The sequence below is a fragment of the Schistocerca nitens genome, chromosome 7, assembly GCF_023898315.1.
Source record: "Schistocerca nitens isolate TAMUIC-IGC-003100 chromosome 7, iqSchNite1.1, whole genome shotgun sequence".
NCBI lineage: Eukaryota > Metazoa > Arthropoda > Insecta > Orthoptera > Acrididae > Schistocerca > Schistocerca nitens.
The window spans coordinates 42,286,161-42,312,282 of NC_064620.1; the positions used below are offsets into that span (position 1 = coordinate 42,286,161).

The window sequence follows — 26,122 nt, forward strand, 5'->3', positions numbered from 1 at the left end:
TGTGCAGTTGACGGACTTTGAGCGAGGGCGTATAGTGGGCATGCGGGAGGCCGGGTGGACGTACCGCCGAATTGCTCAACACGTGGGGCGTGAGGTCTCCACAGTACATCGATGTTGTCGCCAGTGGTCGGCGGAAGGTGCACGTACCCGTCGACCTGGGACCGGACCGCAGCGACGCACGGATGCACGCCAAGACCGTAGGATCCTACGCAGTGCCGTAGGGGACCGCACCGCCACTTCCCAGCAAATTAGGGACACTGTTGCTCCTGGGGTATCGGCGAGGACCATTCGCAACCGTCTCCATGAAGCTGGGCTACGGTCCCGCACACCGTTAGGCCTTCTTCCGCTCACGCCCCAACATCGTGCAGCCCGCCTCCAGTGGTGTCGCGACAGGCGTGAATGGAGGGACGAATGGAGACGTGTCGTCTTCAGCGATGAGAGTCGCTTCTGCCTTGGTGCCAATGATGGTCGTATGCGTGTTTGGCGCCGTGCAGGTGAGCGCCACAATCAGGACTGCATACGACCGAGGCACACAGGGCCATCACCCGGCATCATGGTGTGGGGAGCGATCTCCTACACTGGCCGTACACCACTGGTGATCGTCGAGGGGACACTGAATAGTGCACGGTACATCCAAACCGTCATCGAACCCATCGTTCTACCATTCCTAGACCGGCAAGGGAACTTGCTGTTCCAACAGGACAATGCACGTCCGCATGTATCCCGTGCCACCCAACGTGCTCTAGAAGGTGTAAGTCAACTACCCTGGCCAGCAAGATCTCCGGATCTGTCCCCCATTGAGCATGTTTGGGACTGGATGAAGCGTCGTCTCACGCGGTCTGCACGTCCAGCACGAACGCTGGTCCAGCTGAGGCGCCAGGTGGAAATGGCATGGCAAGCCGTTCCACAGGAGTACATCCAGCATCTCTACGATCGTCTCCATGGGAGAATAGCAGCGTGCATTGCTGCGAAAGGTGGATATACACTGTACTAGTGCCGACATTGTGCATGCTCTGTTGCCTGTGTATGTGCCTGTGGTTCTGTCAGTGTGATCATGTGATGTATCTGACCCCAGGAATGTGTCAATAAAGTTTCCCCTTCCTGGGACAATGAATTCACGGTGTTCTTATTTCAATTTCCAGGAGTGTATATGCTGTGGGGGCTTCAACCTGGGCTTCCAGGGGGACTGCGGTAGTAACTGAAGACACGGTGACAGCTGCGAGCTGCGTGAACATTACTGCTGACCAGCTGCATCCCTTCATGCTTGAGGTATTCCCCGACAGGAATGGCATCTTTCAGCTAACTGTCCGTGTCACAAGGCCAGAACCATGTTGCAGTGATTTGAGGAGCATAATAGCGAACTAAAGTAGCTCTCTCAGCATCAAATTCGCCCGATTTCAACCCAAAGAAACAGATGTGGAACGCGCCTTCAAACCACCGGCCCGTAATTTACGGAGATAGTGAGACATGTGGGTAGACACCTGATGCCACATACGTCCACAAACCTGCTAAACACTTGCTGGATCCGTGCCGCGCAGTATAACCGCTTTATTTCGTTCCAAAGGTAGACAAACAAGCTGTTCATCAGATGGTTTTCGCTCATCGGTACGGATCACGAATGCCACAATCGGCATCTGGTGAATTTTACCGTCGATGCGATATGGGAAACAGCAGTGGGCCCAAATGCAACAAAAAACTTTTTTCCCCTTGTTATTTACTTCACAGGTAACTCTCGTGCTAATTGACGAACTTGGAACAAATTACTATGTAATCTCTGTCTTATCCAAAACTATTTTGCATTCAAGAAAAGTTTAAAACCTTATCATTTGCGTAGCTTGACACGTCCCCTTAGAAAATTAAGAATGGCTGTGCTGGTAAACTTCTACGTTATTTAATTTTCAAACAGCTGAGCAAAACTCAACGTACTCAGACAGTTTTCTCTTTACTTATTCTCATCAACACTAAACTGACGCACAATATTTTTAGCGCAACGCAATCTGGCTTTCAATAATCCCTACAAAAGAATGGCCCTCACTAATAATAACCTATACCTTTCAAGAATCACTTACTTCACAAAAATCTTCGTTACTCTACATACTGCAATACAGCGAGCGCCAATACTGCCAGCTAAATAAAAGATTCTAACTACTGAAAGCACTAACTACTGATAGGCATAGTTAGCAAATGAAAGATTTTGATAGAGAATAAACATTGTATTTACCTTAATAATGTTCAAAAGTCTTCCTTTTCCTGGCGGACACAAGTCCAAATCGTCCGCTTATAGTAGCTTCTCAAATCTCTGTCATCTCTCTTACCACATCCACCACTGCTGGCAGCTCACCTACAACTGCCCAACGCTACGCGCTGTTCACCTCCAACTGCCCAACACTACAGTTAGCCACACCTTCCAGCTGCCTCTGTAAATAGTCGTGGCGTTGTACAAACCTTCCAGTACCGTCGTCACAGAAAGCAGCCGCCTGTGCTTTCCGACAGTTCTCTACGCTGGTCTGCCTTTCATTTTTTGTGCCAAAATGTTCTCTTCGTAGCCAGCGGTTCTTGTGATCAGAGATGAACAACTGAGGGAGCCAATTAAGGGCTGCATGGTGGGTGATCACACTCTTCCCACCGAAAATGCTGCAGGAGCGTCTTCATTGCCCCTGCAGAAAGCGGCCAAAAATTGTCTTGAAGAAAGAAATGTATGACATTTATGTTATGTGGACCGCATAACTTCAGGCGAAATCTCTCAACAGATCCACATACTTCCTGGGAGACACTGTTGTTTCAGGCATGTCCACGTGATGACTTAGCGCTCTGAACTGAAAAGAGTGACATGAAGCGATCGATAGCCACACTAAAGACACTGCCCAACACATCTGTGCAAAGTTCCATCGGATTTTCACAGTGGTTTCCATTTCGCGCCTAATAGGACCTTATGCAGTAAATGAAGCAGGCAAAAGGGAATACAAACGTCTCAAAAATGAGATCGACAGAAAGTGCAAAATGGCTAAGCAGGGATGGCTAGAGGACAAATGTAAGGATGTAGAGGCTTGTCTCACTAGGGGTAAGATAGATACTGCCTACAGGAAAATTAAAGAGACCTTTGGAGAGAAGAGAACCACTTGTATGAATATCAAGAGCTCAGAGGGCAACCCAGTTCTAAGCAAAGAAGGGAAGGCAGAAAGGTGGAAGGAGTATATAGAGGGTTTATACAAGGGCGATGTACTTGAGGACAGTATTATGGAAATGGAAGAGGATGTAGATGAAGATGAAATGGGAGATAAGGTACTGCGTGAAGAGTTTGACAGAGCACTGAAAGACCTGAGTCGAAACAAGGCCCCCGGAGTAGACAACATTCCATTAGAACTACTGATGGCCTTGGGAGAGCCAGTCATGACAAAACTCTACCATCTGGTGAGCAAGATGTATGAGACAGGCGAAATACCCTCAGACTTCAAGAAGAATATAATAATTCCAATCCCGAAGAAAGCAGGTGTTGACAGATGTGAAAATTACCGAACTATCAGTTTAATAAGCCACAGCTGCAAAATACTAACGCGAATTCTTTACAGACGAATGGAAAAACTGTTAGAAGCGGACCTCGGGGAAGATCAGTTTGGATTCCGTAGATATGTTGGAACACGTGACGCAAATCTAACCTTACGACTTATCTTAGAAGAAATATTAAGAAAAGGCAAACCTACGTTTCTAGCATTTGTGGACTTAGAGAAAGCTTTTGACAACGTTAACTGGAATATTCTCTTTCAAATTCTGAAGGTGGCAGGGGTAAAATACAGGGAGCGAAAGGCTATTTATAATTTGTACAGAAACCAGATGGCAGTTATAAGAGTCGGGGGGCATGAAAGGGAAGCAGTGGTTGGGAAAGGAGTGAGACAGGGTTGTAGCCTCTCCCCGATGTTATTCAATCTGTATATTGAGCAAGCAGTAAAGGAAACAAAAGAAAAATTCGGAGTAGGTATTAAAATTCATGGAGAAGAAGTAAAAACTTTGAGGTTCGCCGATGACATTGTAATTCTGTGAGAGACAGCAAAGGACTTGGAAGAGCAGTTGAATGGAATGGACAGTGTCTTGAAAGGAGGATATAAGATGAACATCAACAAAAGCAAAACGAGGATAATGGAATGTAGTCAAATTAAATCGGGTGATGCTGAGGGGATTAGATTAGGAAATGAGACACTTAAAGTAGTAAAGGAATTTTGCTATTTAGGGAGTAAAATAACTGATGATGGTCGAAGTAGAGAGGATATAAAATGTAGGCTGGCAATGGCAAGGAAATCGTTTCTGAAGAACGAAAATTTGTTAACATCGAGTATAGATTTAAGTGTCAGGAAGTCGTTTCTGAAAGTATTTGTATGGAGTGTAGCTATGTATGGAAGTGAAACGTGGACGATAACCAGTTTGTACAAGAAGAGAATAGAAGCTTTCGAAATGTGGTGCTACAGAAGAATGCTGAAGATAAGGTGAGTAGATCACGTAACTAATGAGGAGGTATTGAATAGGATTGGGGAGAAGAGAAGTTTGTGGCACAACTTGACTAGAAGAAGGGATCGGTTGGTAGGACATGTTCTGAGGCATCAAGGGATCACAAAGTTAGCATTGGAGGGCAGCGTGGAGGGTAAAAATCGTAGAGGGAGACCAAGAGATGAATACACTAAGCAGATTCAGAAGGATGTAGGTTGCAGTAGGTACTGGGAGATGAAGAAGCTTGCACAGGATAGAGTAGCATGGAGAGCTGCATCAAACCAGTCTCAGGACTGAAGACCACAACAACAGGACCTTACGTTATGTTACGTTATGTTAACCGGGCACCTAGAAACGACGGAGAGGCTCCGTCCCCGCCGCAGCCGCAGTGATCCACAACCCCACGACGACTACCGCAGTCCACTTCACCCCTCTGCCGCCCTACACCGAACGCAGGGTTGCTGTGCGGTTCGGCCACCTGTGGACCCCACACCAGACGAGTGTAACCCCTATGTTTGCGTGGTAGAGTAATGGTGGTGTACGCGTACGTGGAGAACTTGTTTGAGCAGCAATCGCCGACATAGTGTAGCTGAGGCGGAATAAGGGGAACCAGCCCGCATTCCCCGAGTCAGATGGAAAACCGCCTAAAACCCATCCACAGACTGGCCGGCTCACCGGACCTAGACACAAATCCGCCCCGCCGGGCGGATTCGTGCCGGGGATCAGGCGCTCCTTCCTGCCTGGAAAGCCGTGCGTTAGACCGCGCGGCCAACCGAATCGGACCTTACTTTCCGACTACTTTCCGACTACGCCTCGTATTTTTATTATCATGATCACTATTATTGTCCTGTAAAGGGAGATCAAAAAGTTTCCGTTTGAGGGCGCTGCTGCACCGTATATACACCGTAACGTCAGTCCGGTGAGGGTATATAAGCACCGACATATAGGAGAGGGATTAGTGTGGCATTACCGTCTTTCGGACATGCGTGCGGTGAATGCTGAAATATGAACTATGGCGACGTCATTACCCATGTGTCCAAACAGAACCAATATACTGTTATTGTTTGTTTGATTGCTGAAGAACGAACACGGGCTGACATCAAGGAGAATGAAAAACGTGTACAGTCCAGCATGTCTGTCGAATATCACCGTTGTGGAATGCTGTTCCAGCAGGTGCTGGTGCTTTATGATAACGCACGTCCCCATGACGCAAATTTCGTAGAACAGAAGTTACGTCAACTAAAGTGGGAGACACTAGAGCACCCGTCCGATAGTTCTGATCTCTCTACGTGCATTTACCACGCCTTCTGTCCCGTAAAAAACCCTTGAAGGGTCAACGGTTCCTGTCGCACGAGGATGTACAACAGGCAGTTACGAAATTCTCCACGCAGCAGGACACGGTTTTTACCAATCGCAAATCTTCAACCTGGTGCATCTGTGAGGCGATTGCCTCAATGCTCAAGGCGATTTTGCCTAATTGGTATACTGATTCTGGACTGTACGGCCTTCGAACGGAAACTTTTTGATCTCCCCTTACATATTGTTAATATACTAAACATATTGAAATTACTGATTCACTGAAGATGTCTGGACAGATGTGAGAGGGGACCTGAGAACCCTAATGTCAGGTGAAATAAATACACAAAATAAAATAAATATTCCAATGCACACACATTTGTACTGTCATAAAACCATTTTTATTGATCCTTTCCCACTTGTGCTGCTGTGTTGGTCATCATCTTAACATAGGACTATCTATTTTCGTACACACAGGTGGAGGAACCGTGGCAGACGCCGAACCCGGTGGACGAGCGAGCGTGCCAGGACAATAACGACGCGTCGGGGGCCAGGCACAGCAGGGTGAGTGCCCACATCACTCCTCCTCGCAACCTCACTGCCACTTACAGCATCTCGCTGCCACTTACTACAGCAACACAGAGGATACCTTCCGGTGTAACGCACTAAAAGCAAATTACTTATAAATTCTGTCAAAGTTTTCAGTGATGTTGTTTGTAAAGCGTGTAGTAGCTCATCCCGCGAAATGAAATGTGCGTATGACATTACTGACTAGAGGAGAGCCCCATCTGAGGTGTTCGGCCGCTTGGTGGACGTCTTTTTATTTGACGCCACTTCGACGACCTACACGTTGATGCTGATGAAATGATGGCAACAACTCACACACACCATCCGGTGCAGAGAAAATCTCCGACCCGGACAGGAATCGAACCCGGGGCCCCGTGATCGAGAATCAGCAACCGTAACCGCGGGACCACGAGTTGCCGGCAGATCATCCCAAAGACGTCGCATCAAACATCTGGGTATTCTTACGTCATTTCCAAGTACCCTTATTCCTTAACGGTATTTGTGGCTAAAAGTGAGTTTCACCTGAACTACAATTTACGCAGCTACGTTGCAAACAGACACGACTTCCACGTACACTGCCCGAGTCTTATGGTCAAGTGGGGAGCCGGTACGGTAGCTCAGTTTGTTCGGTCAGCGGACTTGCGACCCTGTGTAATAAGCAAACTGAGTGTCGATGGCGTTTGAAAAGTGTCATGCTGCAGTCATGGACTGTGCGGCTGGTCATGGCGGAGGTTCGAGTCCTCCCTCGGGCATGGGTGTGTGTGTTTGTCCTTAGGATCATTTAGGTTAAGTAGTGTGTAAGCTTAGGGACTGATGACCTTAGCAGTTAAGTCCAATAAGATTTCACACACATTTGAAGAAAAGTGTCATGCGGCGTCTGATTGGAACTGATGACGAAAAATCACAAATACACCGATAGAACGAAAGGAAAACTGAAAGTGGTTAGTGTCGCTGCCTCTCGATTGTGGGGTTCCAGCTTCAGTTCCCGGGTGGGTCATTGATTTTACTCGCATGCGGTGTGACTGCTTCTGTTGTCCTAATTTTTGAATCCCGCCTGGTAGACGGCGCGTGGGTTTGCTCCTGTAAACTGAAGGGTAGGCCGAATGTAGGAAGTGAGTAGGAGCAGGAAAAGGCGAAATGCTTCGATACTGCAGGTAGATTTTACAAGTTTACTGGTGTATGAACATATACAACTGATAATACTTCACATTGGTTGAGATGAGCACATAGGTGCGAAGCTGTACATTAATCAAATCTAACAACGGCTAGTAGTTACAAAGGCAAAATCTGTAGTGGCTTGCCACTATGAAATAGAAACAATGTTGCTTGGTCGTCTACTCGGAATCAGATGGGCTGAATCTGGAGCGGCGCTCGTAGAGCTGAACAGCGCCGGTTAGAGGGCGCTGTCGTCGGTGTCGTACTGCCAACCTAAGAACTTCAACCTACGCCTTGGCGTGGTAGTTATCGATAACATACTAGTCATTTCATCCCATGTTCATCGACAGGCAAGCAGCCGAAATGGCGTCACACAGACATATTTAGACCAGGAGGCCGAACAACCCTGCCCAATAATGGCTGTACAATCATTTCACTTTTTTTTTCACCTAGACTTTGTACCAAACTACAGGAGCACGCTCGCAGCAATAGATAAAGATGTAAACGTCTGCCACCAACAATCACATTTGAAACTGGTACGGGGAGGGGGGGGGGGGTATTAATAATAAGTAATGCCTGTACGTCCCATATTCCTCAATAGTTGGCAGCACTGACTCGTCATTATTTCAGCACATCGTGCGGAGCCTATGTCAGAACATCAGCTGACCACAAGCTATCGTTGATTTTAGTATGACAGCCGCAGTTGCATAGTTTGATGGAAGCTCGGCACAGCGATTGAAGCAACGTGCTGCTAAATTGCTAAAAGATAACAGCGTTGCTCCAGTTGAAGTTTACTGTAGAAGGAAAGCTGTTTACGGAAATGGCCGATTTGTTGTTGTTAGCACTGTGAAAGAATGGGAAAACGGATATAAAGCTGGCGAAAGTGGTATACTGAAATTGTGTGCTAAACAAGAAGTTGAATGAAAGTCGATGAACTTCAAAAGAAAAGTCAACTGAAAATTGTGGCAGAATCGGCGTTTGAGAAAAAAAATCATGTGTCTCACGTTATTGCTTTACTTGACTATCGGAAAATTTGTGTTTAGCAGGTTCCACTGATGTTCATATCTTAAATGAAGACTCGCAGACTTGAAATTTTCAGTAATATTGCTTGCATTATGAGACTGAATTATTATTATTATTATTATTAATTTGTTGTAAGTTCCTATGGGACCAAACTGCTGAGGTCATCGGTCCCTAGACCTACGCACTACGTAATCTAACTTAAACTAACTGACGCTAAGGACAACACACAAACCCATGCCCTAGGGAGGATTCGAACCTCTGACTGGGGGAGCCGCGGGAATCGTGGCAAGGCGCCCAAGACAACGCGGCTACCCGGCGCGGAATGAAACTGAAGCTCACGCTTTTTCCGACAACATTACAGCTTCAGATGCAATTTGAGTTCGCGATTATTAAGAAATCCGAGCAGTGGGGAGGACCTGGGTGCCTATTCTGTATCTTTCCGCCACTGTGCCGATCGTTTCGGTGCTAGTACTCGAATTAGTGTCTCTGCGTTATTCAGCATGCATTTCGGCTCAATCCCGCGTCCGGCCATCCTGATTTAGGTTTTCCGTGATTTCCCTAAATCACTCCAGACAAATGCCGGGATGGTTCCTCTGAAAGGGCACGGCCGACTTCCTTCCCCGTCCTTTCCTAATCCTATGAGACCGATGACCACGCTGTCTGGTCTCCTTCCCCAAACCAACCAACCAACCATGCATTTCGGTAGCGATACCGTTCGGGTTTAGAGAACCAAAGCGCTGTTCGTTTCGCACAAGCCAATCAAAAGCAAGCAGCCGCAGATCCGCGCATGCGCCGCCAGCGCTACGAACACAAAGCGAATAGCAGACGACACAGGCGCGCTATTGTTCCATGTACCGAAAATTGCGTTTACGTTGCCATAACGCATGACGCCGCATTCCATCGAGCTGACGTGCCCACCTTCATCGCCCTTGCCTCCTCCTTAACAGTATCGGGCGCAGTATATCCATTTCCATGATTCTTAGCTGAAATGCACAAAAATTTTTACAGTTTCTCTGACCGCATGTTTCCATGCATGCATAATAACGATAGCGTATTTGACTGTATTCTGCAGATTGTCGTAAATGCCGCATTATGTCATCTTATTCTCATTCACACTGACATCATTTTTTGGATTTTACGTTTCGGAAAATGAGTTAGGAATAGTGTGTAGTACCACATTGTACTAATACATCTCGAAAAGTTGATTCTGAGAGTTTCAAAGAATAAGAAGATAAACAGAATGTGGTTATAACACGCTCCTAGAGGTCCAAACTATTAAGTAGGCCACTTCCCTATATGATGCATCAACGATTTGGGTCTTAAAAACAAAATTGAAAAAAAAAACGCATTTTCGGGATCTCCTGCAGTTCGTCGAACTTTATAACATGCACTTCATGAATGAAAATGTTTCGTATATAGTGCTACAGTCTAAAAATATTATGGCAGAGATCTTTTATCTCTACTGTGGCTGAGGATTCGATTGCACATAAATATTTGTGACAAGCACGATTATGAAGATGACTGCTGCTAGTACATGCCCAGTAATTTAAGTTGTGCTCTTAGATTCCTGTCTAACAGCATACTCGGAAATCGCTACATATTCGGGAAAAAATGGTGAATTATTCCTGACAAGAAAAATATAAAGGTCGCTGTCGGTTGTTTCACTCACATCAATTTCATCTCCAACAATTTCGTATTTCGTATTTTAAACGCACACAAGTCACGAAATTATTACTGAGGAAGTGCGCTCTTACATGTAAGTAATAACGAATATTGCAGAAAAATCTTAACTTACTCGAATAACAGCCGGCCGCGGTGGTCTCGCGGTTCTAGGCGCGCAGTCCGGAACCGCGCGACTGCTACGGTCGCAGGTTCGAATCCTGCCTCGGGCATGGATGTGTGTGATGTCCTTAGGTTAGTTAGGTTTAAGTAGTTCTAAGTTCTAGGGGACTGATAACCACAGCAGTTGAGTCCCATAGTGCTCAGAGCCATTTGAACCATTTGAACTCGAATAACAATGTCTCAGAACGTGTTGCATATATGAAGAGAAAAAAAATTTTTTTTTTGTTTTTGCATCTACTCATGCGCGAACCCGTGACCTTTCGTATCACATTCACATGCGCTAACCACTTGGCCACGCCAAATAACAGCAACGCTGCGCTCATTTGTTGTAGTATTGTGTAGAGGATTCGTATGCTGACTTCGTTGCCAAACGGTGCTCCGTAAGTCATAAATGCGTGATATTTTGGAAGGTTTCCAATATCAGGCTTCACGTAATTGCTTTCCATTGTTACATGAAAGTTGTAAACACGTTTCGATAACTACTAACTAACCTATTTGTGGGAGAAAGTACAGAAAGGCACTAGTAATGTCAGTTCACACTCGTGTAATATACGTAATCAGAGCCGATATCTTGATATTTAATGATCTTTAAACTCTTCTTTGCATAAAAATAACACGTATTTTGAGAGAATATTGACCGAAATCTTTTTTTTATGTAATCATTCACAGTAACAACCTTACCTAACCATATTTCTAACAAAGGAAAATGTCTATTACGAACTCACTTTCCAACTGGATGCGTCCTCTGGTGATTCTTTAGTAACACAATCACTAAATCCAAAGCTAAAACCGCTAAATATGTTTAAAATAACAAAAGTATAGGTGTACATAAACCACAGCTCACCGATCGACAGGGCCAGACCGATATCCAAAACCTCTCGGTACCATTGTCGTAAAATCGGTGGGAGGACCGTTCGGTAACAAGTCTCAGAAGCTTACTGAATAGGATATTTCGATAAAGAACCGAAAATGACGTCACTACCGAGACTAACCTACTACACCGATCGGTATGAACGATACAGAATAGGGCCCCTGGTTGGGGAAACGTCGGGTGTAATCCCTCCGTAATAGCTTGTAAGGTGCCGTTGTCAATACTCTTATTGGTAACTGATATTAGCAGCTTCTTTTCGGCGGCTGCGATACCACTGATATTCTAGAAATTTCGTCAGTGGAGAGAGACAGCCGGTGACATGTGGTCAATCATGGTGGGGGTTCATCCCAAGTGTGTGTGGACAGAAAGTTGATTTTAGGCAAGGAAATATTTAAAAGTAATAAGAAGTGTTTCGACCCGCCGAGATAACAGAAAGTTCATAGATAATTCTGTGACAATAATTGCGAAAAGTCGGCAGTTACTGCAAGCTGCTGGCAGCGGGATGATGTGTGTATGGCAGCCATTTGTACCGCATGGAATACTAATATCTTTACAGGCTTTCGTATTTAAAAGGTGTGCTGTCGATGAAGGCATTACCTACCATTCCACTCTCGTAAATAACAATGAAATTAGAACCGTATTCTCTTAGTCACTTCTTGTACAAGTTACGTGATTAGCTTCTCTCTAGTCCAAAGATTAAGCATAATCGGGTAAAGAGGAAAGTGGAAAGAGAAATGGAGAAATGCTGAAATGTCAGTGAATGACTAACAAGATTTATCGCACAGATTGGGTCTGTGTTTCGCACGTAGGGTGCTTTGAACACATACGTGAATCGAAGGTAATAAGTAATCAATCAGTCCGCAACTTCTGTCTTGCCTGTATTCTCACTGTCAGAAGAGCGGAGACTCTTGGTTAAGATCACAACGTGCTGCCTGCAATCTCGAATCTCCTTCTCTTACTTTTGACGTCTTTGCTTGTCAGAGCAGGTTTTTTAATAGAACTTTTCTTTAGGATAGCTTCGTGAAGACTGATTTTATTGTTATTATTATTATTATTATTAGTGCAACCAGGAATTAAATGATTCGTCTTCTCTCTGCTTTCAGGGCTGTTACCTGCAGTTAGAAGCTTGGTTCAAAACAGAGACGACAATTCTCATAGCTGTGGGAATCAGCACTGCAGCATTCCAGGTGAGTCAGTAGTGTGTCTCTTAACGTAAGCATAAGAGCCCTTCCCTTCCGGGGATGCGTGACAGTCGGATAATATCGCACAGCTCTGTCGGATGGACTCGTAAAATTCCAGTTTAAAAGTTGTAAAGGTAAACAACCCGACGCTCGAAAGATGTGTTGAACAGTACTTGTTTAGGCTGACTGCAGTTACATGTTGCAACAACGAGAGTGCAGAAATATACCGCAACACCAGAGAAAATGCGCCTCACGGTTCTTATGACAGGTACCCTGGATATTAACTGCTAATAAAAAATAGAAATAGATACAGTACATGGAAAGAAAAGCACTTATTTTCCACTCACTCCACCAATTATTTACTTTGGAATCTATTGATTGGGTTATTACCCCAGTGTCTGACACAACTGAGAAATATGTTAAGAAACATCCTTCCAGATTAAAACTGTGTGCCGGACCGAGACTCGAACTCGGAACCTTTGCCTTTCGCGGGCAAGTGCTCTATCAACTGAGCTACCCAAGCACGATTCACGACCCGTCCTCACAGCTTTACTTCTGCCAGTACCTCGTCTCCTACCTCCCAAACTTTACAGAAGCTCTCCTGCGAACCTTGCAGAACTAGCACTCCTGAAAGAAAGGATATTGCGGAGACATGGCTTAGCCACAACCTTGGGGATGTTTCCAGAATGAGATTTCCACTCTGCAGCGGAGTGTGCGCTGATATGAAACTTCCTCGCAGATTAAAACTGTGTGCCGGACCGAGACTCGAAATCGGGACCTTTGCCTTTCGCGGGCAAGTGCTCTACCAACTGAGCTACCCAAGTACGACTCACGACCCGTCCTCACACCTTTACCTCTGCCAGTACCTCGTCTTCCATTCTGGAAACATCCTCAAGTCAGGTTACCGCCCCCCTCCCCCCATCGCCCATAAAGCTTGGATCTTGCCGAAGTAGCTAGCGTGCCTCAACGATACAAACTGCCATACTGTAGATGGAACCACGATAGAGGGGTACCTGTGAAGAGGCCAGACAAACATGAGGTTCCTGAAGAAGGGCAGCAACCTTTACATTAGTTTCACTTATAACAGTCTGTATGACTGTGTTGGTACTGAGAACGGCTGAAAGCAAGGGGAAGTTACAGTTGTTACTTTTCTTCACGAGGGGATTTAGCTCTACTGTAGGGCTTAATGATGATGGCATCCCCTTGGTGAAATCATTCCGGAGGTAAAATAGCCCCAGTTTGGATCTGAAAGTGGGTACTCCTCATGAGGATGTGTCTTTAGGAAAAACAAACCTGGAATTCTACTTGCCGGAGAGTTGAACGAGATTCCTTTTTCGGGTATGTAGATTAGAAAATTGAAAAAGGGAAATGGGTAGGATGAATTATTGAGTTAGGGTGGCAGGAACTATAGAACTCCTGGCCAGATCAGTATAGTGTTGTCGACGCAAAATCTGGTTGGGGTAATGCAGGAGTAGGCAAAATAATGAAGAAGAAAATAGGGATTCGGGTGAACAACTAAAACATCCTTGTGACCGCATTATTATAGGCAAGATAGACACGACGCTAACACCCGACACAGTAGTACAAGTCTCGTATATGCAAATCAGCTCCGCAGATGACGAAGAGATTGAAACAATGTGTGATTAAATAAATTCATTTATCTAGATAGTTAAAGGAAACGAAAATTAAATTCTGATGGGCGACTAGAATTTGGTAGTAAGAAAACAAAGAGGAAAATATGGATTGGCGGAAAGGAATGAGAGAGAGGTCGCCTAGAAGAATTTTGCACATGCCATAATTTAACCATCACTAAAATTTGGTTTAAGGATGATCAGAAAAGAGAGTGTACAGTGAATATACAACATTCCCTGACGGCTAGTGACTTGGTTGGGAGAGGCAGCCATGACAAAAATAAACCTCCTATTGCGCAAGACATATGACACAGGCGAAATACCTTCAGACTTCAGGGAGTATGTAATAATTCCGTTTCCAAAGAAGATAGGTGCTGACATGTGTGAGCAGTACCAAAGCATAAGTTTAAAAAAATCATGGCTGCAGAATACGGACATGACTTACACTGCTCTGCAAAACTTAAGGACGAGCTAGGTAGAGTAAAAGAACATAGAAACTACTCGGCGGAAATGAAGTGCGCATGTATGTTGCCTGAAGTGACCCTGCCGTGCATAGAAAGTTGAACGACACATTGCGTGAGATCAGAGTGACTAAACCGCCAATAGCTCCACAACATGAAGGGTTGAAGGAACGGAAAAGACAGTTTGTGTCAATCATCGAACAGTTACGGTGCACTGTGATGGAGTTCTTAATTACATCATGAGGTAGATACAACATCTGGATGACTTCATAAAGGGAAGAATTATAGAGAAATTGGAAGAAAGACAATGTGATACGAGAGTAGCCGAGGAGGCTAGTGTTTCTCACAGCATTCCTTCATGTGTCCGAACCAAAGACAGCGCTGCTAAAAGGAAAGAAGGTGGCCATGTACGGTCAACTACAGCAGCAGATGACCGCTACAGTGTGCAACAGGCAAGAAAGGGACACCTCAAGCAGCAGCTGCAATTGAAGCCACGTTGAACAGGACTGCAAAGCATACTACACTACTGGCCATTAAAACTGCTACACCAAGCAGAAATGCAGATGATAAACGGGTATTCACTGGACAGATATATTATACTAGAACTGACATGTGATTACATTTTCATGCAATTTGGGTGGATAGATCCTGAGAAATCAGTACCCAGAACAACCACCTCTGGCCGTAATAGCGGCCTTGATACTCCTGGGCATTGAGTCAAGAAGAGCTCGGATGGCGTATACAGGTACAGCTGCCCATGCAGCTTCAACACGATACCACAGTTCATCAAGAGTAGTGACTCGCGTACTGTGAAGAGCCAGTTGCTCGGCCACCATTGACCAGACGTTTACAATTGGTGAGAGATCTGGAGAATGTACTGGTCAGGACAGCAGTCGAACATTTTCTGTATCCTGAAAGGCCCGTACAGGACCTGCAACATGCGGTCGTGCATTATCCTGCTGAAATGCTGGGTTTCGCTGGGATCCAATGAGGGGTAGAGCCACGGGTCGTAACACATCTGAAATGTAACGTCCATTGTTGAAAGTGCCGTCAATGCGAACAAGAGGTGACCGAGACGTGTAACCAGCGGCACCCCACACCATCACGCCGGGTGATACGCCCGTATGGCGATGACGAATACAATGCGACCATCATGATGCTGTAAACAGAACCTGGATTCATCCGAGAAAATGACGTTTTGCCATTCGTGCACCCAGGTTCGTCGTTGAGTACACCATCGCAGGCGCTCCTGTCTGTGATGCAGCGTCAAGGGTAACCGCAGCCATGGCCCCCAAGCTGATAGTCCGTGCTGCTACAAACGTCGTCGAACTGTTCGTGCAGATGGTTGTTGTCTTGCAAACATCCCCATCTGTTGACTCAGGGATCGAGACGTGGCTGCACGATCCGTTACAGCCATGCGGATAAGATGCCTGTCATCTCGATTGCTAGTGATTCGAGGCCGTTGGGATCCAGCACGGCGTTCCGTGTTACCCTCCTGAACCCACCGATTGCATATTCTGCTAACAGTCATTGGATTCGACCAACGCGAGCAGCAATGCCGCGATACGACAAACCGCAATCGCGATAGGCTACAATCCGACCTTTATCAAAGTCGGAAACGTGATGGTACGCATTTCTTCTCCTTACACGAGGCATCGCAACAACGTTTCACCAGGCAACGCCGGTCAACTGCTGTTTGTGTATGAGAAATCGGTTGGAAACCTTCCTCACGTCAGCACGTTGTAGGTGTCGCTCCCCGGCGCCAACCTTGTGTGACTGCTCTGAAAAGCTAATCATTTGCATATCACAGCATCTTCTTCCTGTCGGTTAAATTTCGCGTCTGTAGCACATCTTCGTGGTGTAACAATTTTAATGGCCAGTAGTGTATGTTCGCTGCACAGTGGTACGGCAATGTCATGGGGGTGGTGTCTTTCCCCGACGATCAGTACGTTTCACAGTGGTGCGAAGAGCATAGGGACTGGACCAGCGAAGAGTGGGATCGCGTCCTCTTTCCGAGTGAGAGTGGGTTCATTCTTAACAGTGATTGTGGACATACTCTCACGTGGTGAGAGGTAGGAACACGTAACGCAGCCAGGAACATTGTCGAACACGATCATTTGGGTGGTCCACGTGTTATGCTGTGGAAACACATCATGTTGCGTGGGCGTACTGACCTCCAAATCTTTGAACACTGTACACTCACGAGTCAACGTTACTGTGACACTGTACTCCTTCCCCATGTGCGTGTTTCAGGGAGGCATTCGACCCTGACTCCGTATTAATGGATGACAATGTGATACCACATCGAACAAGGCCCATAGAGGAGCTCTCTGAACGAGAGAATATTCGAGGAATTGACTGACCTGCCCATTACCCCGACTTAAATCTCATCGCGCACGTGTGCGATGCGTTGGGGATTCAGATTATAGCAGTTCCATGTGCAGCGACTACCATCCAGTGCTTGTCAGCCACACTGATGGAGGAAAGGAATAGCCTGTCACAAGGAGGCCTTATTAAACTTGTGGCAGCACGTTGCAGAGAACGCATTGCTGTCCATGGTAATCACACACCCTTTTAAGAACCATTTCACGCTTTTGTAATGTTCAGTGGACCATCACAAATCGTTGTGACTTCCGTTTACTTGTTGTCTTTCAAGAAAAGTGTTTGTCTCATTGCGTACTATACTATAGCAGTTCTTTCTTTGTATGGTCCACGGTTCATGAAACTGGCTTACTTGGCAGTGACACAACTTGCGAAGTTACTTTCGTCGTTAAGTTTCGTCAGTGAGTGTACTTATAGAAGAATAGAAACATTGGTAAAAGACGCTATCGGGGAAGATCAGTTTAGATTTCGTAGACATGAAGGGACACGCGTGGCGGTAAGGACCCTACAACTCATCCTAAGAGATACGTTGAAGAAAGGCAAATCTACGTCCTTAGCAGTTATAGATTTAGAGACAGCTTCTGAGAATGTTGAATGGACTGCTGAAATTTTGAAGGTAGTGCGGATAAAATATATGAACCCAAAGGTTATTCACAACCTGTACGGAAACGAAACTGCAGTTATGAGATTCGAAGGATATGAAAGGGAGAGCGACCTATCCTCGACATTATTGAATCTGTTCTTCGAGCAATCAGTAAATGGAACTAAAGAGCAATTTGGAAAGGAAATGAGGGACGGCAAAGGGTTTGGCAGAAAATTTGAACGAAATGATTAATGTTTTGAAAGTAGATTATCAGACGAACATCAGTAAAAATAAAACAAAGGTAGTGGTGTGTAACTGAATTAAGTGGGAATGCAATGTAAACATTTATCTAAAAGATCATTACAGCCATATTTATTAATGTAAGAATCTAAATCAAAAGAGCCGTGTTTTAACGCAAAAATATAATAAAATTTGCAGAAATTTGAATTTTTAATTTTTTTATTGCCCTAACTCAAATTCTTATCATGCAGTTAATCTGAAAATCTTATTATAGTGTCCTGAGAAGGTTATAATACCACTAAACTACAGTTATTAATGTTATTAATTTATGCCGGCCGGACTGGCAGAGTGGTTCTAGGCGCTTCAGTTTGGAACCGCGCGACCGCATGGATGTGTGTGATGTCCTTAGGTTAGTTAGGTTTAACTGGTTCTAAGTTCTACGGGACATAGCGCTCAGAGCCATTTGAACCATTTTTATTAATTTATGGTACTAATTGTATCATTAAAAGAGTTTTACCCGTAAATACCTTTCCATATCATACAAAAATGTTAAGGAGCTGTTTTTAAATCTATGACCTAGATGTCAAACCATAACCTGTGTGTAAAAATGGACAAATCATGGTATATTTCAGGACACCCACTGAAGATGCCCTGTAAAAAGGCGAAACGCGTCTGGTTGCATAAAGAAAAATAAACATTTCGATGTGCAGCATGCAAAAATGGCATTTTCTTAGAAACAACTGCAATTTATATGCAGCTGCTGCGAAAATAGGCATTACAAGAAATGTGTTTTTAATTTTGCGCATCCAAACTTAACTTTTTTTCTACATATTATCAACTAAAAATCAGAATGTCATTGCAGGATCTCGTATTTTTTAGTTTCAGGGAGACAGCAACGCGTTCTGAACAGTTTCTCAAAATTTCATAGCATTAGCGCATATACTTTTTGAGAATAGGCTTTAATACCGTAAGAAATGTAAAATAGAGAAAATGGGTTCAAAGATTTTCTTCTCATACTTCTACATGTAATAAGCTTAACACAAATTTAAATTCCTCCATACTGATTTAGGTTTAAGTAGCTCTAAGTTCTAAGGGACTGATGACCTCAGAAGTTAAGTCCCATAGTGCTCAGAGCCTTTTATTTCTTTTTGGTTTATTTCCACCAATTCCTCCACTGCGTTCTTCATAGAAACTTTTGCAGTATTGCATACAGCATCAGACATTTTTTTTTTCGAACCTTGCACAGGGTGAAGGCATGTTCAGAAAACCACACAATAAATTACCTGCTTCCCTACCCTGTCCAAGGCATCTCAGAGCATATGCCAACCTAAAATTGTTTTCATAGGTACCAGTGTCAGTTTCATAGCCACACGAATTACAAATTAATTTAAAATCACAAACTGTTCCCCCACTTCTTTCTTCAACAACAATCATGCATTCCGTATTTGTACAGCTAACACATGAAAACTTTATAGCCTGGCAGAGAAGCTCTAAATCAATACGTCTGCATCATTCACGCACCTGTACAATTCTCCTGTCCCAAGTTACGATGCTGAAGCTGAGATTTTATGTTCTCATTTCGAGCTGCTTCCTCTTTTTTGTTGGTAAATCGATTTCCATGAAACCTCTATTTCCTAAACACAGTTTTCCTACCACCCATTATGCATAAATCTTGACTTTCACGTAAAGGTATGCGAATTCAACCTTCCGTCTACTAATATGTGTTAGTATTGTCGAAACTTAAATAAACAAAATGCAAGAAAGTTTTCAGGCAAAGATATAGATGTCAGCCAGAGATATAGATGTCAGCCAAAAATATCGAAAGAAAATAGCCTTCACACTGACAAAAATTCCGCTGAAGCAAGAAGTTTCCAAAACATCGGAAAAGGTGGGAGTGGCTGCCAGTGCAGAGTTAATCAATTTAACAATTTAAAGGCATTTCTAAAGCTGATATCGATAAAATTCACACACAACGTATATTAAACTGTGCACATCAAGAAAATAATATTTTTGAAAAATCGATTTTTTGGATCAAAATCCATTACATCCTCCCTTAAAAAAGGTGATACTGAGAGAATTATGCCAGGAAATGAAAACTAGAAGTAGTAGGTGTGTTTTGCTTTTTGAGCAACAGATTAACTGAAGATGGCCGAATTAAAGAGGATATACAGGCTGTTTGGAAATTCCCGTTACAAACTTCTAGGCCTTGTCGAGGGGAGTGAATTCATAATATTTTGAATGGGAACCAATGTTCGGAAACGTATCACTTCCGTTCTACGACGGTTTCACTTCATAAGTGTAACCCATCCACGTCTGCTGAGGGAAAGAGGAAAGAATTGCCTGTCTTGGTATGCAATAGGGTAGACAGGAAGACGTGTACTACGTCAGACGGTCACCTGATGTCGTTTAACGCCCATCTTGCTGAGAGATCTATTCAATTTCTGTGCGTCTCCGATATAGTAAGCATTTCCACACGCGTTCAGAATACACAGACATACTCTTTGGGTATGGCGAAGCTCGAGGCAACGGAAGAGCTGCTACTTGTTGTATTACGAACGTTTTCCGCAAAGTAACCCCATGGCAAAACGTTTTGCCCAAGTTAGTCAGCAGCTCTGAGAAACCAGTACATTCACCGTGAGGAGGCAGGGCTGTGGTGCTCCACTGCAACGCTGAAGGTATACTGCATAGTGTTGAAGAGAGCCGCCAACGAGTACTCGAACAAGCGCGCGTGCAATGGGTATTGGTCACAGTATCGTCTGGGAACGTTCTGCATGAGCAACAATTACATTCGCACCACTTACAAAGGGTACATGCTATGGCTCCAGCCGATTTTCCACAACGCGTTGCCTGCTGCATGTGGTACCAGCATCGCTGCACCCCTGTTTCCACATCGGATTCTCCTCACAGATGAATGTCAGTTCACTAGAGACTGTGTTCTGCATTCGGGAAACAGCCATGTCTGAGCAGACGAAATCCCTCGTGCCATGTGTGTTCAGAGATTTCAGCACCAATTTGGTGTTAACATGTGGGCAGGTATTCTGGACGGTCATGTGATTGACCCTTACCTCCTTCCACTCAAACCGGTTCTGCGTAGCTGATCTTCCTACAAAACGTATTGGAGCCGTTCTTGGAAGCTGTACCACTGAATGTCCGTCAGGAAATGTGGTTTCAATATGATGGTGCATCGTCTCACTTCTCACTTGCGGTTTGTAAACATTGTAACACGCCCGGGGATACAAATGGCAGGGGTCCCTTATACTGATTGTCGCTTCTCGTTTCTTGACCGTGCGCCCTGTCCACATCACGTACCTGATAATCCCGAGGCGGTCGTTTTGTTTTGCTCTACACTGCTGCTGGCTTGCCTGGTATTATGAATCTACTTATGCAAGCGCGTTTAATGGAGCCACTCAACGACAAGCTCAACACTGTCCTATGTCCTGTATGAACATCTGTATTCTGAGACGATAAAAGAAAATTGCAGGCTGCACTGTTTACACGCTAAGTCGTAAATGTTTAACTCAATTAACAATCTTGATGATTATCTGTACACTATATCACTTGGACGAGCGTACGCGTAACCAACACGACGCGGGTGATTGTTGACGATGTGGACGCCGAATGATCGAACGAAAGTTCTTACGCCCGTCACACATACAGATATCTGGTGCCAGTCTTCCTTGACACTAGTAATAATATAACACTGTTCATAAAGTTAATTTACAGTTCTCAGTTCTCAATTGTACGAGCGTGCGCGTAACCGTCGCGGCGCGGTAGGTTGTTGATGATGCGGAAACGCAATGACGGAACTCATGTTCTTACGCTCGCTACAAGACACTGGCACTTGATTGCACTCTTTTATGGTAACTTCCGTAGTAACAATGCCTCTCACATGCAGAGCTACCCACAACACAACACAACAGTTCCGTGTCCCGCGCTCGACTCTCTGCAGACGCGGCTCGCAAAGATACTCCGCAACCAAGCCAGCGATGTGACAGTACGCTTACATCTCAACAAGAGGTATGGTGAAACATGGATAAACCGAGGCGGCCCAAACGCGTGGCCACCACGATCGGCCGATTTAACTCCTATGGACTGCTTTTTCTGGGGTTGTATACGAAGTTTAATATACGAGACACCTGTAGAGACAGAAGGGATCTGCTGCACGACTTCTGACTGCTGCATTTGGAGCTGAAGAGTCACCACGTGGGATGCAGAGAGAAGCAGAACACGCTTCGTAGGTACAGTGTTTGTAACAACGTTGCTGGTCGCCACATGGAGCCGCTGTTGTAACGCACCAGTAGTATGCTGTACGTACAAATGGTTCAAATGGCGCTGAGCACTATGGGACTTAACTTCTGAGGTCATCAGTCCCCTAGAACTTAGAACTACTCAAACCTAACTAACCTAAGGACATCCCACACATCCATGCCCCAGGCAGGATTCGAACCTGCGACCGTAGCGGTCGCGCGGTTCCAGACTGTAGCGCCTACAACCGCTCGCCCACCCCGGCCGGCCTGTACGTACAGTACGATGGGTTTGTTCTTTGTTTTCGAGTAATGTAAACACGTAATGCTTAAATGTTAATACGAACAATTGTGCTTCAGTGACAAATGGATATTTCGTTAAGTTTCCCTTCAAATTGTTATCTAATAATTGCCTAATTCAATTCCTGAAGCAGACGTGGTAGAGTTAAACATTTGAACTGGAACCGTCATAGAACAAAGGCAGTACGTTTGCGGACGTGGGTTCCTACTCAAAATATTATGTACTCACTCCCATCTAAAAGCCCTTTCCTAATACCCTGCAAAGAACAGACTGGCAATAGTATGAAATGCGTTTCTGAAAAAAAGGAATTTGTTAGCTTCTAATAACCGTTTCAGCGTTAGGAATTATTTTCAGTAGGTTTATCTGTAGTGTAGTCTTGTACGCAAGTGGAACGTTGACACTAAGCAGTTCAGAGAGTAAGAGAATACAAGATTTTGAAATTTGATGCTATAGAAGAATGCTGAAGATTATATATTTATGTCGAATAACAAATGAGGAGGTACTGAATCGAACTGGAGAGGAAAGGAATTTATGGCACAACTCACTAAAAAAAGGGATCGGTTCATAGGATGCATTTTTGGGAATCAAAGAACTGTCAATTTGCTAAAGGCAGGAAGTGATTGGAGGAGGGAATGGGTGTGGAAGTGGGGACTGTAGGGGAGGACTAAGACCTGAATACGGTGAACGGGTTCAAATGGATGAAGGCTGCAGTAGTTACACAGAGATGAAGAGGCTTGCACGGTATACAGCTGCATCAGATGAAGCTCAGTCTTCTCTTTGTGACTAAATTTATGTTTACTGTCTCTGTTCTCTAATAGGTCACTGAATAATTCTTTTTCTTCAGAATACTGGGTATTCTGGTAGACAACCTATCAACAAACGGTAGTACATACGTCGATCCAAAGCCTATCGAACACCCTATGACCTGATAAGGAAATCTTACACGTAGAAGTCAGGTTTTACTTCGTCAAAAGCCAGTTGTCTCTCACTACAGGAAGACCGTGTTTCGTGGTGTAATCACTAAAACGTATCCTCTCTCCCCGTCCCTAGAAAAGACAATACCTACGACATATATTTACTGCTGTTGTTCGCATACTCGCAGTAATATCCTCATGTCCAAATATACGCCCTCCGTGTCATAACATGTCACACTCTGCCGTTTGTGCGCTACACATCACATACTTCTAAATAGTGGGAAAGACTGCTGAATAATCAGGCTTTCCGTCCGCTTCAGCCGCGGGGGTAGCCGCGCAGTCTAGGGCGCCTTGCCACGGTTTGCGCGCTCCCCCCGTCGGAGGTTCGCGTCCTCTCTCGGGCATGGGCGTGTGTGTTGTCCTTAGCGTAAGTTAGTTCAAGTTAGATTAAGTAGTGTGTAAGCCTAGAAAACGATGACCTCAGCAGTTGGGTCCATAGAACTTACCACCACAACCTCCGCTTCTCTGATAATAGCAGGAAACAATATTGCCATCTCCTGTGTGATATAACTCGCTTCCATAGGGTACACTGAAGTTCAAAGACAAGCTACCGCGAATAATACCGAATTCCACAAATGCAGTATTGCTTTGTAATTTAAAAAAAATCTACTTACCCGCCTTATGTGACGTTGTCGATGTCACGTAAGACGATAATTTTAGCAACCGTGTTCACTATATGTATCTGTATTACAAAAATTATTTTTCAAGATACTGAACTCTTCTCTCTTAGTAAAGTTAAAGCTATCCTCAACCTGAAGTACGGCTTTGACACCACATCGCTTTGCAGTGCATGGTACTGCTGGAGGTGGCATGCGCTAACCTTCCTCAGGCATTTGTAGCGGGGGCTACACTTTAACGAGGGCTCCGAACCATGGTAACACTTAATATTTTACTCACATAAACGTCATTTCCAGTGATGAGAGAAGCTTTTACTAACATACAAAATCCCTACGATCAAATAATGATTGCATCTCAGAGTTTGAGTTCGTAGTGCGACATTACCCACTCAGCAACATAAAACAGCGAACGCGCGGCGTTTAATTGGCTGTGCAGTCGCACTGGACAATCCTTAGTTTTATATTTAAGATATCTCAAAACATAGATCACAAACAAAACAAGTTTTCAGCATTAATTAATTAATTTTGGCGCGTGCAAGACATAATATAATTTCTATCTGATACAAACTCCAAGCAAGCCTACGGACAGACGCAGACAAGTTTACTGTTTCGCATTCAAGTTGCCACGCAATCGTGGCTTATTTAGTTTAATAACCAAAGAAAGATCTCTCACACGAATATGTCGATCGAAATATTGTAGCACTTTTGCAGGCTCATTATGGAGACTTGGGAAATCTACCTGTCGGGAGCAATGTAGATGTCCTAGGCATCTTTAACGTACAAATATTTGTCATTAAAACTGGAATTACCTTACAGGTCAATTAGTTGCGTCTGCACAGGGGCCCTTTCAAGATAAACGGCAAACGGTCTCGAAAGTAGCTCGAAAACATATTTAAGACTGTGTCCTCAAAATCTTCATAAAGCTATCCTTGTAACACTTGCAACAACGAATCCTTCCAAGCTTGCGTTTTCTTTAACGCCAGTGAGCTTATTGAACTGAACTGTCTTTGCCAGAATGTGTCCCTTCTACAACGCAATTTTCTTTTTAAATGCATCACCATCAAATCAAAAAGAAGTTTCTTCGCAATGTCTTGCAATGCACAGTCAAGTCCACTAAAAATGCGATGTCTGAAATCCATTCCGGATGTTCTAATTTTCGTTTCTGCACTCCTTTTTCCTTCATAAACTCAACAGTAGCGACTTTTAAATGTAGGAACCGTTTCAGGCATGCCCCTCGACTTAACCAACGTACTTTGCACTAGTAGGCTACATGAAGGCTCCATGCTATTCGTTCATTTCTATTGAAAAGTGTTGCAACTAACAGTGGAATAATGGGTGCGACTTCAGAAATTTCATTATTCGTACCAGCAGTTTGTTCAAGTGCTCCATGCCTACAAATGCAGCACAAAGTGCTTCTTGATGTACAGAACAATGAATCTCGTCTCTCAATCGTTGTTATTTTTTGTCCTTTCATCGTCATGTAAATGTTTCAGTTCTTTTGCGCGGTACCGTAATGTCGTTTCATAGCATAGCTTAAGCGAATTCAGAATTCTCATCCCTCTCTTCTGCCATTCCCATTTATTTTAAACGCTTGTGACTGAACCGTGATTTATTTTCAAAGAATATTCTTAAGAATTTATTTTATTTACTAGCGATTCATCAAGAACATTAACACATTTAATCACACTATGTAAGCATGCAAGTAGTGGCCAGGGAGTAACTGATGAAATCATAACCAAATTCCTTTTAACAAGTGGGAATTTTACTCACTTTAATAGTGCCTAAAAGCATTTTTTTTAAAGAAACAGATTTAAAATTATAATCAGAAAGCACCCTCTAAATATCAAAGTTACAATTTATTCAGAGGCAGAAAGAAACAAGATTTGACTGTATGAGCTTCCGGGCAGAGAACCTTGCCGCTCCCTTTGACACAGCCGTAGATACGACCGCTCACAACAGCCTCTGAAAGACTACACTGGTCCAAATCTGCAACACAACTGGTAACTTTAAACTATGAGTTTTAACAATTTACACAAGCACACAAACTATGCACCCCCGTACGAGGGATGGAAAAAACACTAACAATTGAAATATTAACCTTGCCACCGAAGGTGCAACTTGATTTTAACTTCTAAGGAAATCTTACGGTGAAAGGTTGGCAACTTTATATACTAAAATGATAATTTAAATAAAAGGCCATGAATTGCAATCTGATATAAAATCCTACACGGTTGGTCAAACAATAGTTAAGATGGTCTACAGTACACAGATACCG

General features: G+C 44.2%; 1 protein-coding gene across 1 annotated transcript in view; it reads left to right on the plus strand.

Annotated features, from left to right (window-relative positions):
- The window catches only part of LOC126195464 (CD151 antigen-like), a 176,790-nt gene that overhangs the window by 141,542 nt on the left and 9,126 nt on the right, over nt 1–26,122 (plus strand). The window contains exons 6-7 of the mRNA XM_049934090.1: nt 6,253–6,339; nt 12,337–12,420. Of these exons, the coding sequence (XP_049790047.1) occupies nt 6,253–6,339; nt 12,337–12,420 (171 nt within the window). The remainder of the gene's footprint in view (nt 1–6,252; nt 6,340–12,336; nt 12,421–26,122) is intronic.